A 15983-nucleotide genomic window follows, 5' to 3' on the forward strand; every position below is an offset into this window, starting at 1 on the left:
AAAGTGCTTATAAAAATGTGTCCGATCCTGAACAGTTGCCAAAATTTGGCTGTTTGAATTTTAAAATGTGGCTATGGAGTTTTAAATGGGAAAAATAATAAAAATAAGAAAAGAATAAATAAGAATAAGGAGACATGCCTTGCAAAATTACTCATACTAGATATACCTCTGCTTATTTTTATTGATATTTATTAACTATTTTATCATTTTCCCCATTCAAAACTCCAAAGCCATGTTTTAAAATTCAAGCAACTAACTATTTTTGCTTATGTAAAACAGCTACAGTGGTCTCAGACAGTTTTTAAATTCTATACATTGACCAACTAATGATGTTACCAACAACAAATTCTAAATGGGAAGCATTCGAGGAAATAATTATAACAGCTACTAGGCTTTTCATACCAACTAAGAAATACTATTCATGGCTTAGACCTAAATGGATGTCAGTTGAACTAACAAGATGTGGCAGAGAAGAAAAATGCATGGGATATAAATCTTTGGATGATGCTTCATAAAAGGGTAAACGTAAGCAGCAGCCATTATCAATCCAATGTGGGATGGAAGCCTCTTCAACAATTCATGTTGAGGGAAATGGGCCAAAATCTGCTACACTGGTCCAGTGCAAGTTGGCAGTTCGACCGCATTTAGTAGTCAGGTGCTTTAACCCCAGTCTACTCAAAGAGCGTGTGCTACTGCACTCCCACTCTTGACAACTCAGCTACGGAGGCTGATGCTGCATATAAATTATCAAGTGATACAGAAGCTTATGGTAGATATAAACTAGTCTGTAATCAAGTCACAAAGGAGATAATGCAAGGAAGATGACAAATATTTCATAAAGGATGCAAAGAAAAGCAGCAAAGACTTCTTTAATTATGTAAACACAAGAAGAAAGGGGATGAATTCAATTGGTCCAACTGTTGATGATCCTGCTCAGGCTGCTAACCAATGAATAAGTATTTTACATCTATATTCACATATGAGAAATTCTTTAAGGAAATGGATGCCAAATGTTTATCAAATACTAACATGGAGCTAAATTATTTTGTAATAACCGAGAGGAAAGTGGAAGAGAAATTGTTGAAGTTAAACGTAAGAAATTCATCTGGGGTGGATGGAATCTATCCAATTATATTAAGGGAGGCAGCAAACCCTTAGCCATAATTATGAGAGCATCTCTGGATTCAGGGGAAGTCCCTGTGGACTGGAAATGTTCAAATATATCTCTAATTTGCAAAGGAGGATCAAATTGTGATGCAAGTAATTACAGACCTGTTAGCTTAACTTCTGTTCCAGGGAAAATAATGGAGTCACTGATTAAAGAAGTAATGCAAGATCAGCTAGACAGGACTGCAGTTATACTTCAGACACAGTAGCAGTTTGTTGAAGGGAAATCTTGTTTGACCAAGTTGATTGGATACTACAATGGGGGTCTCAAAGGAACTGGATGCAAAAAAAAATAATTTTAATGACGTATACTTGGATTTCAGGAAAGCTTTTGATACTATTGTCCATAAAAGACTGCTGTATAAATTGGAGCAATGTGGCATTAAGGGCAAATTACTGCTATGAATAAAGGAAGGGCTGAGCGGGAGAAGACAGAGATTTCAATGGACACTGCCTTTCATTGAATAATGCTTTTAATGGAGACCCCAAGGTTTGCCGTTGGGTTCACTGTTCTTTTCTATAGTTATCAACAATATTGATGAAGGTATATCAGGCTTAATGTTGAAGGTTGCAGATGATACAAAGGTTGGCATGGTGATTAATGATAGGAATGACAATATGCTACTGCAACAGGATCTAGAAAAGTTAAGCAGATGGGCTGAGAAATGGCAGTTGAAGTTTAGCCTTGTCAAATGCAAAGCACTGCATATGGGTAGCAGTAATCCCAGAGCAACATATCAACTGTGCGGTGCTACCCTCGGGGTGGTGGAAAATGAAAAGGACCCAGGGCTAAATGTGTAGTCAGATATGAATTTCTTTGAGCAGTTTAGACAGGCTGCCAGGGCAGTTCATATGGTTTTTTCAATGATATACAGGAATTTTGCTAGCAGGGATAAGGAAGTGATTATCCCATTGTATAAGGCAGTGGTCGGGCCACATCTTGAGTATTGCATACAGGTCTGGGGACTTCATTTTAGGAAGAATGTAGAGCTACTGGAACAAGTACAGAGAAGAGCAATGAGATTTGTGAGGGAAACAAAGGGGTGCTCTTTACATATTTGCAGCATCTGGAGACACCTCAATCAGATACACCTGCGAGGTGATCTGATTGACGTATTTAAAGATTTGAATGGATTAGGCAAGCTCAATATTGATGGGATTCTTCCCCCCGCTCAGCCTATGTATATGAGAGGGCATAAATTCAAATTGAAGAAGAATGACTACAAGATACTTGCAGAAGTTTGCTTTTAGCCATCAGTGGTTGTCTGCTGGAATAAATTTCAATCTTTTTGAAGTTTTTTCTACTTGTGGAAGTGGATAGTGTAAATAAATTCAAAGTAGAACTAGATAAACTATTGGAGGGAATGAAAAGGTGAAATGGGAAGGTTTTTTTTTTTTTTTTGGTTGATGCTGTATAAGTTTGTTATCTATTGTCATGGTCCAAAAACTAAATTTTATGTGCCATTTTTTTATGATTCCGTTTTGTTTCATGAATAAACCCAGTCTGCATACAATCATTCTCACCAAAAAAAAAAAACCCCAAGATGTCAAATTATGGTAACAGTGCAAGGGATATCACATGTACATAAAGAAAACACATTTCAATATTTTTTACATTTTTAACTTTTATTCCTATATTTATGTGGTATCGTTTTAGGCTTTCATCAAAATCTGGAACAAGGTATTTCATTTTCTCATTTCCACAAGCAACATTAAATCCAAATTTCTCTGCTGAAAAAGTTTCTAGGTACATTAATTTAATTTATACCACAAATTCTACATTTAGATAACCTCTAGATTTCTGCTTAGTATAATCTGGAAAAATTAATAACTGGTCAATATGTATACAAAACATTAATACAGTATCAAAATTATTTTCATGCAAAAATATCTTGTACATTGTGAATGTAATCCACTTTTTTCATAAGCCCTTAACCTTGCCATCTGCAGTTCATGCACATTTCTGGGAATGTAATTGCAACTGTCACTGGCTTAATAACAATCAGCATGTCAAAAACCTGATTCCACTAATTATTCAGTAACTATCATCCAATTCCCAACTTGTAAGGTAATAATACGCCCAGGATTTCTTTGAAAGTGTGTATGTCAAGGAGAGGAATCAGAAGAATCGAAGCTCCTGCTTTAACTTGTGAAAAATTACTCAGCTTTTGTTTTTTCGCTTTAATAAAGTCCCTTTGGGAGGGGCTGAAAATATGCGCTAGGACAATCATGCACCCTTTTAAACTAAAACAGCAAAAGAACAGGTGGTTACGTGAAATTTGAATACACCAAAAGGGTTAAAACTTTACTATTATTAATGTTTTTAAAGTACAACTAGATTCAAATCTTCTTAATATATTGATTTGCTATTACTTGGCATCTATTATTATGCATCTTTAATTCCTCACCAAATCCAAATCCAAGCATGCACCAGAGAGGATGGCAGTGTACCATTTTTTTTTTTTTTTAAATGTCAGGTGACAGTAAAACGTAATAAAATTTCTCAAAAGGAAAAGCACTTTCATATTAAAACTTAATACAAAATCATGAAACGTTTTTTGCAATGGAAATTCTGGTTGACAATTAAAACTGACTACTGCTGTCAATTTTGTGGACTTAAATGGTTTCGATTTAATTCTAAAATATAAATTTATTTAATAAGCAAGCTTATATTTTTACGAATCTGGCTATTTTGTAGTTCTGAACAAATGATCAAAGCGAATCATTATAAAAGAAACGTTTACTTTATATTTCTACAAATATCAACGCACGTGCTATAACAACTCAATATTACTCCATTTATCCCCCCCCCCCCAATGCCTTAAGCACATCAGAACTTTCTTACACTCGGCATCATACCTTTTAAAAAAGTAGTCGCCAGTTTATACAATTCTTCTGTATCGAATCCCCATTCTTCCTTGAATCTCTCATCTTCGTTGTCTATAGTAATTTCTGAGTCGGCATTGCTATTGATTTCCGTCATTTTTTTATATGAACTGTCATTTTTCAAGTCATCACTTGAAGTGGACGTCAAAGTTAGAGGTCCATTCATGGAAGCAGCCATCTTGCTACGTTGGTTCCATCCACGTCCTGTAAGTCCTGTGATCAACAACATCGCTTTGCAAAACACAGGAGAAACAATGTCCAGCGCCGCATATATGAAAATATTGTTGAAAATCTTAAAAAAAAAAAAAAAAAAGTGATGGCTATTATGCTGTATTTGTAATTCAATATAACCTTCAAGACATACAATAAAATTTTAAACACTAATAGAGAGCTTATCATCCATAAAAAGGAGCAGTAAAACTACAGAACAGGATGCTCACTTCAGCGTGGCTCACATCTGGTGAGTATGGGCTTGGCAAACCCAGGGTCCTGAGATGGATATCATCATTTCTTCCCTTTCTTGCCTTCTTGGTGATTCCCTTCTCTCTCTCTCTCTCTCTCTCTCAGGGTAACATGAGAAATTTTTTTGGCTGGTGCAGCATAAGCCTCATGCTTCCTTGTACCATATGGCTAATAATAATAATAATAATAATTATTATTATTATTATTATTATTATTATTATTATTATTATTATTATTATTTGAAGTACAGTATATGATGCAAGAAGGCAAGCTTACAGAGCATCAGTCAAAAAAAAAAACAAAAAAAACAAACATTCCCATTTCACCCATCCGGTCACTCCAAATGTTTGTCTAGTTCAGCCTTAATTTAATAACCTAATCATTTTTCACTAGCCTGCTTGAACTGGCGAAGTAAATTAACCTAACCTTTTTTCACTAGCCAAAAATGAAAGTCTATTATAAAACCATACTTCTCTTGCCTTGTTCTAAAGTTTTACCGATTACAGAAATTATTAGTTGCTTGAATCCGTTCCGAATTAGTGACATAAACTAACATAAGTTTTTTTTTTATTAGCCTGCTTGAATCTGTCCCGAATTAAAGGCTTAAACTAACATAACCTTTTTTGACTAGCCAAAAACAAAAAAAAATTTATATATATATATATATACACACATACACACACACACACACACACACACACACACAGTGGTGTTCAAAGAAAGTGCATCACCTAGGGAATTTCATATTTCTAACCCTTTTTTTGCCAATGGTATGTTACATTAATGACTAGCATCACAAATAAAAATATAAACAAAAGATTATTATTAATAGTTAAAGCAAAGCTAAGTAATATTTGACAGGTGCTCTCAAAATATTCCAAAATGAGCATTTGCAACCTTCATACAACAGTTTTCGTAAACACGACAATTATGGCTGAAATGTTATCAGGTTGCAAATCCTCAATTTGCTTCAGTCTATCATTTTAAATGGAAAATAAAATTAAACGTTCACCAGGTGGAAACTAATATTTAGTTCAACCGCCTCTGGCCCTCATGATAGCAGCACACAGTCGAGGCATTGAAAAGATCAATTTCTGAAGATAATCAACTGATAGTTCGTTGTTCCAAACACGAATTATGGCTGTAGTTCATGAAGTTTCACACTTTTCGCCCGATGACAAGGAGCAGAATCGTCCTGAAAGATGCAGTTACTTGGCAGGTTGAAATCGTCACTAATGATTGGCAACAATTTGCCTTCCAATATAGCCAGGCATCCATTGTCATTTACGGAACCTCTTATAAAGTGCAGGTGACCTACTCCGCGATGCGAAATGCACCCCCATATCATTAAGCTGGTAGGGAATTTTACTGTAGACACCATACAGTCTGGATGGTATTCTTCACCACGTCTACGGCGAATCGTTTGTCTCCCGTTAGAGCCATGCAGGTTGAATTTCTTCGCATCCGAGAAAATAACTGAACTTCCACTGCTCATTTGACATGCTCAACCCAAAACACAATTCACAGAACATATCTTGAATGGAATCAAAGAAAACACCAAGAGGATGTTGATTTTTATCCTGACATAAAAGGAATCTCTCGACGTTCACAAAGGAAATTCTCTTACAAACCCACCAACCCTAAAGGATTTTTATGCAATAGACAAGAACTCCAAGCAATCCTTGAGCTTCATGAATCCATGTGCCTCCTCTCATCCCCTAAGAGAAGATGATTCACACCCACTGCCCAGCATGGAACACTGCTCATTGCCTACAAGTTACCCTTGGCTGAAGAAGATTTAATTGCTGACGCTGGGCCCTTGCCCAATGTGGGACCCACTAACTTGCTGGCATCTCTTCTCTTCGAGGTGTAGGACAATATCTGATTTTCCTACTTGGGTAGGAACTCACATAAACACTCCTACGGGAGTGGGACTGGCATTTGATTTGTCAAATGCAGGGTCATGCCATTAGGCAACCTGACTTTGTGGGTGACTTGACTTCCCTACCCTACCCCACCCTCTTTCTTCTGCTTACCTTCTTTCTTCTCCTGAGTCTCTCACCCCTTCTCCTATTCGAAAAAAAAAATTTTTTTTTTTTTTTTTTGGCCCTCCTTGGGAAGCTCAGGCTACCCCAGGGTTGGCCAGCCAGAGTTCTTTTCCCACTTACCTGGTCCGGCTCCAAGTGATAGTGACAGTAACTAGCGGTCTGTGGTGTTCCACAGAATCTAGGCTAAGCGGCCAGATGAATAACAAACCCATGCTAAGCAAACATGAACATACACTAATATATGCAATCTGGCCTTAACAGTACTGTCTTATTTCACAAGAGATCCAAATGCGGAGTTGTGCGAAAGCACTGGTGCCGCTTGTCAAAAAACTCTATATCACTATGCTCGTTACACCAAATTACTTGGGCCTTTTTTATTTTTTGTGTGAGGAGTGGCTTTTTCTCAGGGTGACGGCTACAAGTCCATTTTTGAAGGGGAGTCTTCTGACTGTTACTGCACTTGCTACCACTCGTGTATGTTCTTCCCATTCTCTTTTCAGCTCAGACGAAGAAGCTTTACGGTTTTTAAGGCATAAGTGCTTCAAAACGTGGTCCTGTTTTGGCGTAGAGACTCGTTTGCGTCTGTTCCTTTTTTCCTATCAGCAGAACCAGTATTCTTGAGTTTGTAAAGAAATCTACTCACTGTCGACTGATTACAACGCACTCTTTAAACAATATGATGGGAAGAAGATCCTTCCTCACGTAAAGCAACAACAGCACTCTTTCTTCGTGGCGTCAACTGCACGTAACTCGCCATCCTGACACAATCAAGGAATGGTTTGAGCATGCTCAATGCGGATTGGATTCTTCCTCTTGCTCAGAATAATCGCCTGAGGGGGCATAAATTCAAATTGAGAGGAAAGACAGTTGTAGGATAGATGTGCGTAAGTTTGCCTTTAACCAGCAGATGGTTGATTGTTGGAACAAACTTCCATTTGTCATTGTAGAAGTTGATAGCTTAAATAGATTCAAGGCAGAACTTGACAAACATTTGGAGTGAGTGGATGGGTGAAATAAGGGTTTTTTTTTTGTTTTTTTTTGGCTGATGCTATATAAGCTTGCTTTCTTGCATCATGTGCCTTTGCTAATACTAATGCTAATGCTAAAAATGCTAATGACTGCAACTCATGCTGAGCGTGTTTATACAGTATAGCTTAAAGTAACAGCTGATGCAATATTACGTCATCACCTACGCGTGTCAATCTTATCTGATGCAACCTGTAAGAAATATTGCCATATACTTGCGTTATTCGTACGACAATTACAATTTTAAGGGGTGATGCACTTGTGTGAACACCAGTGTATATATACAGAGTGTTTCAAAAATGATGGTCAATAATTTAAAGGTGAAAAGTACAAATTAAAATAAGAAAAAAAAAAGTCTCAATGAACATCGGACCGCAAAAGAACCGTTTTCGAGATAATGAATATTTTCTGTTAAGGTCTGCCACTGACTATGGGAGCACTAGTTTAGCAAAACACTGTGAATCCTTTGCTAAGGGTGGTTTCATTAAACATAAGATAATACATTTTTAATTTTTGGTTTCAACACCACAGAATTTTACAGATGTTACACGTTACAGGATGTTCCGTCTAACACCCTTTCCTTAACATCAGGTGTTATGCTTCTGGGCCTAGCTGCTCGTACTCCATGTGCGAAGAGCCCACGGTCTCTAAGGCGTTGATATACATTGATGACTGTGCGCCTGTTGGGCCGCTTCCGGTGGCGAAATGCTTCGTGGTACAAATGTGCAGCCTCGAGTCGAGTGCACTGCCGTTGGCTTTACCATACATGAAGTGCATGTCTGCATACTCTTTGTTGCTGTAACCGCTTTCCATGTTGACTATCCTTTGACAAGTACTAGTATTACTGTTATGTCTCAGAGCACTGAGAGAGGGGAAAGAGAGAGAGAGAGAGAGAATGAGCATAACCTAACCTAAACAAACAAGTCAGTGGTGGATCCCAGCCCTGTACAGTTCACCTTGTCAGTGTTGGGTCCCAACTAGAAATGTGCAATATCTCGAAAATGATTCACTTAAGTCTGTACAGTTCACCTTTAAATTATTGATCATCAAATTTGAAACATCCTGTATATTAGAATGACCTGGAATGTTAATTCAACTAACCATGTGTATTGTCTGCGGGGTAGCACAGTAGTATCGTCACCGTCCTCCCCACATCGGACGGTAAAGGCCAGGGTTCGAATCGCATCGATGACAGGAGAAACTTTAACGGGCTTTTTTTTCACTCAGTGTCTGAATTAGTCGGTCTCATGTGTAGATCACAAGATTTTTTCCCGAGACACAGGAGTTTTTCAACCAGAAGACCCACGCAATTTACAGACACAACTCGCATGGGCATATCTAAGAAATTACTGGGTAACCCTAATATACAGTGTCTTTTTTTTGCCCATGTGTATTGTGTCTGTAATTTGGGTGCGTTCTCTGATCGATTTGCCTGTTTGCTGGACGAAAATCCCAGTTTTTCCGGGGAAAAAATCTTGCTATCTACACCTGATACCAACCAACTCAGCCAAGGAGTGAAAAAAAAGCATGTAAAATTTCCTCATCGAAGGGATTCGAATCCGGGTAATTTCCACTTGATATGGGGATGACGCTGACGATAAGACTGTGTTACCGCGCAGACTGACCAAAAATGAAAGTCTATTAAAAAACCCACACAATTGAAAAACGCCCATAGTCTGAAATGGGCACCCTGTTCAGAACTTAACGAAAAGAGCTAAAGTCGGACAAAGTCAGTAAAATAAACACTGTGTTGCAACTTTATTAGGTACACCTACTTAGTAGCGTGTTGAGCCTCCTTTAGCCTTCAAATCAGCCTGAATTCGTCTAGGCATGGATTGAACAAGGTGCTGAAAACGTTGTGCAGGAATGGAGTACCATGCAGACATGAGTGTGTCACGCAGTTCCTTGAGATTCGACGGAGGTGTAGGCCTGCAGCGAACAGCCCTTTCCAGCTCATCCCAAAGATGTCCATTAGGATTGAGATTCGCGGACTGAGCGGGCCACTGCAGCATAGAAAAGTCATTGTCATGTTCTGGAACCATTCCATAGTAATTCGGGCTTTGTGCACCGGCGCATTATCCTGCTGGAAGTAACCATCTGACTGAGGATAAACTGTCAACATGAACGGATGCACTTTGTCAGCAACGATGTGGCATTCAGACGTGAATCTATGGGTATCAATGGACCCAACGTGTGCCAAGAAAACATTTTCCCCACCACCTTGCACAGTAGTCTTCAGGCATGACGGGTCCATGGATTCATGCTGTTTTCGCCAAATTCTGAGCCCTTCATCAACATGATGCACTAGGAACTTCGACTCGTCAGACCAAGCAACTGTTTTCCAATCCTCGATAGTCTAGTGCTGGTGTTGCTGTGCCCACAGGAGGCGTGCTCTCTTGTTCTTCATTGATAACAATGGTACGCGATGTGGCCGTCGGCTGTTGTAGCCCATTCGCAACAAAGTGCGACTAGTGATCCGTTGCGATATTTTGTTCTGTGCACCAAGGTTGTATTCTGACTTGATGTGCGACATTGTAGCCCATCTGTTTGCTTGCACAATTCTAGCCATCCTCCTCTGGCCTCTCTCATCAATAAGCAATTTTCTTTCACAGGAATGGCGTTGAGAGGATGTTTTCTGTTCATTGCACCATTCTCGATACACCCTTGAAACTGTGGTGTGTGAAAAGTTCAGGAGGACTGCCGTTTCAGAGATGCTTTGTCCAGCACGTCTTACACCAACTACCATGCCACTTTCGAAGTCCATTGGATCACTCCTTTTCTCCATTCTTGCTACGGTTTGTACGTTTAACTGATACTAGAATGGTTGTTCTTCTGCATTTATATCCACAACTGTGGTCATGTGACTTGCAACGTTGTGGAACAAACCATTTGTGTGCACAGCAGGGGTGTACCTAATAAAGTGGCAGCATAGTGTATATCGTATATGGAAAGAAAATAATTTATTAGAGTGTTATAAATTACTGTATTTAATTTCATGGTGGCCAAATTTTCAGCAAATTTCGTATCGTTTAAAAAACGCCACAAATGGTGATGACAATGCAAAAAAACCGTTTCTCGATACGAACTACAGATTTTGAATTACTAATTTTTAAAACTGGGGAAGGAGTTTACAGCCACTCTGTACATAGATTCTGTAAGATCCCATTGAATACTGTCAACTAGGAGTTGACGGAGAGTCACAGAATACTGATATTAGCACAAGGACAATGTTTGGGGAGCTCTATGGCATTGCATTTTAAGGTAGAGGTGCAGTTAGGGCACAACCCATCATATTACTCACTGTAGCACTAGTATAGCAGCGAACTTATTATGTCGTCAGGTAAGCGAAGAGTCAAGAGCACCCGACGGCTGGTTTTCTATAGTTCTTAAAAATCACGTGGATGCCATAAGAAAATCTGTTAGGGTTAAAGAATTTATACTTTCGCCTCGGCCTTTGAAAGCTTCTTTACAAAGTAAAGAATCGCGTTACGTAGTTTTACGATTTGATGGTTATATTTGGGTGTTAGATGGCTGGCGAACGGTTTTACCAAAGTGTAAATCCAACAACTCTGGAATGTGACGGTCTGTCACATTCCAGAGATCTTTCTTGTGATATTGGCTTATAGCATCAGTTTAGTCTGCGTGGGTAGCACAGTGGTACCGCCACCATCCTCCCCACACCGGGTGGAAAAGGCCCGGGTTCGAATCCCGTCGATGACGGGAGGAACTTTAGTGGGTTTTTTCACTCCGTGGCTGAGTTAGTCGGTCTCAGGCGTAGATAGCAAGGTTTTTTCCCTCAGAAACTGAGGTTTTTTCGTCCAGCAAAACAGGCAAATCGACCAGAGAACACACGCAATTTACAGACACGAATACGGGTTAATGTAATTTCATTTACGGGTAACCCTAATACAGTAATTTAATTTTATAGCATCAGTTTTGAACTCCTGCAAACATGAACACTATGCTGTACATTTTATTGTGCGGGAGCGTAGCACAAGGAGTTATAATCTCACAACGCGTGGAAGAGGCTCAGGTTGGAATCCGTCAATGATATGAAGAAGGTTCTGAGTGTAATGTTGAATGACTGCAATATAAGCATCGGGAAAACAAAATTGAGAGTAGGAGGATGCAAGAGGCCCAATGACTGTGATGAGTACACCAAACAGATATACAAAAAAAAAAAAAAATAGAGTTGGCCATCAAAACAGAATGTCTCATAATAGGGGATTTTACCTTTCTAGATATTGACTGGAATTTGTGAGTTGGTCACTCGCACACCAGCAAGACTTGTAGATTTCTTGGATAACTGTTTTCTACAGCAGCTTATTGGAGAGGCAACAAGAGGATGCAATAGTCTTGATCTGGTTATCAGCAGTGATTCTTCATACATTAAGAATCTTCAGGTAAAAGACCTACTGGGTGGCAGTTATCATAATGTACTAATGTGGAATTTAATTAAAGACATAACTACTGTCAAGGGTAAAGGGAAAGGCATTTGCTTCGTAAAGGTGACAAAAGAGGTCTCAGGCAGTTTTTAAATTGCAGTGGAACCAATTGATGATGCTACCAACATAAAATTCTAAATGGGAAGTATTCAAGGGCATAATCAAAGAAGCTGCTAGCCTTTTCATACAAACAAAGAAATACTGTTCAAGACTTAGTGGATGTCAGATGACGGTTGTTGTTGGGTTTTAGGTGCATCGGCAACACAAAGCCAGTGTTCTGAGGTGGAAATTCGGTTTGGTGAACGAAAAACAAGAGTTTCCGGGAGAAAAAAAAAAACATGCTACCCTAGTCTGAGACCGACTAACCGACGACGTTGTGAAAAAGACCCACAAAAAGTCCTCCCGTCATCGACGGGATTCGACCTGGTGTGGAAAGGACGGCGATCCTACCAACTGTGCTACCCCACGAAGGCTCGATGCCGGTTGAACCATTAAGACACAGCGCACAGAAGAATAGTGCAGAGAAAACATACAAATTACAGACACAAAATACTGATTTTGTAATGAATTACGGGTAACCTTATACAGTATAATAATAGTATTAATTTTAAGGTGATACAGAAGCTATGGTATCAACTTAGTCTTTATATCTGGTCTCTAATTAAGTCACAAAACAAGTTAGGCAGGAAAAGACAGATTATGAAAAGTCTCTGGCAAAGAATGGAAAGAAAAACACCAAAGACTTCTATGCTTACATTAACAGTAAAAGGCAGTGGTTGAATCACATTGGGCCACTCGATGTCTAAGGGTTAACTGTTGATGACACTGTTTATATTGCGAACAAATTGAATAGGTATTTTACGTTTACATTCACACATAAGGAATTCTTTAGGGTAAAGGATGCCAGACGTTTATCAAACTGTAACAAGGATCTAAACGACTTTGCGAAAACTGAAAGGAAAAAATGGACATGATAAGAGCAAACAGGGCAGATGGAATCTATTCAATTATATTAAGGGAAGCAGGAAGTAAGCAAACCCATAATTATGAGAGCAGCCTTGGATACAGTGGGGGTCCCTATGGACTGGAGAAGTGCGAATATATCCCCAATTCATTAGCATTTGCATTAGTTGAGGCATATGACGCAAGAAAGTAAGCGTATATGGCTTCATCCAAAAAAAAAAAAGAAAAAAAAAAAAAAGAGAAAAGAAAAAACCCTTTCCATTTCACCAATCCGGTCACTCCAAATGTTTGTCTAGTTCGGCCTTTAATTTATTTAAACTATCAACTTCCACAACAACAGATGGAAGTCTGTCCAGCAATCAACTACGTGGTGGCTAAAGGCAAACTACCATACATCTATTCTACAACTGTCTTTCCTTAATTTTAATCTATGCTCCCCAGTTTCGTAATCTCAGAAAGAGGAAGTATCCCAATAGCATTGACCCTGCTCAAACCAGTCAAGGCCATATACACCTCAATCAGATCATCTCGCAGGTGCCTAGTCTCCAGATGCTGCAACTCGCACACTTTAAGCCTCCATTGGTAAGAGCATCCCTTTGTCCCACTCATCAATCTTGTTGCCCTTCTCTGTACTCGTTCTAGCAATTCTACCTTCCTAAATCCTTCCTAAACTGAGGCCTCCAGACCTCTACGCAGTACTCAAGGTGTGGCCTGACCATTGTCTTATTCAAAGGGATAATCACCTCCTTGTTTCTGCTAGCAAAATTCCTATATATACCATTGACAAACCTCCATGATTTGCTCTGGCAGCTCGTCGGTACTGCTCAGAGAGCTTCATATCCCACTTCAAAATTACCCTCTGGTCTTTTTAATTCTCCACCTCCCTGAGTGTAGTACCACACAGTTTTTTTTTTTTTTATGAAAACCCCAAACACGAGAGGTATTAGAACCTATAGTACTTAGTACCGTGCTTGGGTTGGAACGTTGCTCTTGGGTTACTGCTACCCATATGCAGTACTTTGCATTTGTCAATGTTAAACTTTAGTTGCAACTTCTCACCCATCTGCCTACCTTTTGTAAATCCTGTTGCAGTAGCGTACTGTCTTTACTGTCATTAACAACCCAGCCAACCTTTGTATCATCTGCAAATTTGGACATTAAGCCTGATATACCTTCATCGATATCATTTATACATACACAAAACAACAATGGGCCCGGCATCTAACCCTGGGGGGGCTCCACTAATAACGTTAGGCCACTTAAAGTGTCCATTTATTACCATTCTCTGCCATCTCCCACTCAACCATATCTTTATCCGCTGCAGCAACTTGCCCTTAATGCCATACTGCTCCAATTTGAAAAGCAATCTTCCATGTGCAACAGTATCTAAAGCTTTCCTTAAATCCAAGTATATGATATCAAGATTATTTTTTGCATCCAGAACCTTTGTGACTACATCGTAGTATCCAATCAAATTGGTTAGACAAAACTTCCCTTTAACAAACCCATGCTCTGTCTGAACGATTACTGCAGTCTTGTCTAGATGATCACGCATTACTTCTTTAATCAATGACTCCATTCTTTTCTCCGGAACAGAAGTTCAACTAATAGGTCTATAATTGTTTGTTTAACCTTTTGAACTCCCTTTTTGAATTGGAGATGTATTTGCATATCTCCAGTTCATGGGGACCTCCACTGAATCTAAGGATGCTCACATAATTATACATATGGGTTTGCTAACTTCCCTCGCTGCATCCTTCAGTACAACTCGATAGATTTCTTCCACCTCATGTGCCTTTTTTATGTTTAACTTCAACAATTTCTCCTCCAGTTTGCTCTCTGTGATTACAAAATTATTTAGCTCCCCGTTAGAGTTTAGTAAACTTCTGTCCTTCCCTTCCTTACAAAATTCCGCATGTGTGAATGTAGATGCAAAATAATCATTCAGATTTTCAGCTATCTAAGCAGGATCATCAACAGTTGAATCACCAACATCAAGTGCACGAATCTAATTTCGTCCCCTTCCTTCTAGAGTTTACATAAGTAAAGAAGTCTGTTGTTTTTCTTCGCATCCTTTGCCAAGGATTTCTCGTAATCAGCATTCGGTTGCCTAACCTACTTTGTGACTTGATTAATTACAAACTAGCTTACGTCTGCCATAGGCTTCTGTGTCACCTGTTAATTTATATGCATCCCACACATTTTCTTCTCTGTCACAAGCCTCGTTAGTTCATCTAACATGCATTTAGGTCTAAATATTGAACCGCATTTCTTAGTTGGTATGAAAAGCCTAGTAGCTTCCAAGATTAATTCCTTGAAGGCTTCTCATTTAGAATTCGCTGTTTTAAACATCATTGTTCCTACTGTATAGAATTAAAAACTGTCTGAGACCACTGTATTCACCTTTACAAAAACAAAAACACTTCCGATTACCCTTGATAATTGTTACATCTTTAAGTAAATCCCAATCAGTACAATGTGATCACTGTCACCTAGTGGTTCCTTTACTTGCGAATTATTAAGGCATGAATAATCATTACTGATAATGAGATCAAGAGTATACTGATAATGAGATCAAGAGTATTATTCCCTCTGGTTGCCCCTCGAACATGTTGCTGTAGAAAACAATCCTCCAATAAATCCACAAAAGTCTTGCTAGCGTGAGAGTGACCAACCCACAACTTCCAGTCAATATCTAGAAAGTTAAAATTCCCCATTACAAGACATTCTGATTTATTGGCCTACTCTTATTTCTCTGCGCAATTTTTGTTGTACTCATAAGAATCATTATACCTATAACACACTCCAGGCAACATGAGTAATTACGGACCTGTTAGCTTAATATCTGTTCCAGGATAATAATGGCATCACTAGTTAAAGAAGTAATGTAAGACCATTTGGACAGGCGTGCTTTATACTGCAATCACAGCATGGATTTTCTTACCAATCGGATAAGTTAGTATGATGCACTGACCAAGGTAATGGA

General features: G+C 38.9%; 1 protein-coding gene across 1 annotated transcript in view; it reads right to left on the minus strand.

Moving 5' to 3' along the window:
* LOC150084964 (Golgi resident protein GCP60) overlaps positions 1 to 4256 on the minus strand; it is a 100439-nt gene extending 96183 nt beyond the window's left edge. Inside the window, exon 1 of the mRNA XM_090375673.1 lies at positions 4027 to 4256. Coding sequence (XP_090231799.1) covers positions 4027 to 4231 — 205 coding nt within the window. The 5' untranslated portion in view covers positions 4232 to 4256. The remainder of the gene's footprint in view (positions 1 to 4026) is intronic.
* Between the last annotated feature and the right edge of the window lie 11727 nt (positions 4257 to 15983).

This window comes from Mastigoproctus giganteus, chromosome 6, assembly GCF_048544385.1.
Source record: "Mastigoproctus giganteus isolate SK-2022 chromosome 6, ASM4854438v1, whole genome shotgun sequence".
Classification (NCBI taxonomy): domain Eukaryota; kingdom Metazoa; phylum Arthropoda; class Arachnida; order Uropygi; family Thelyphonidae; genus Mastigoproctus; species Mastigoproctus giganteus.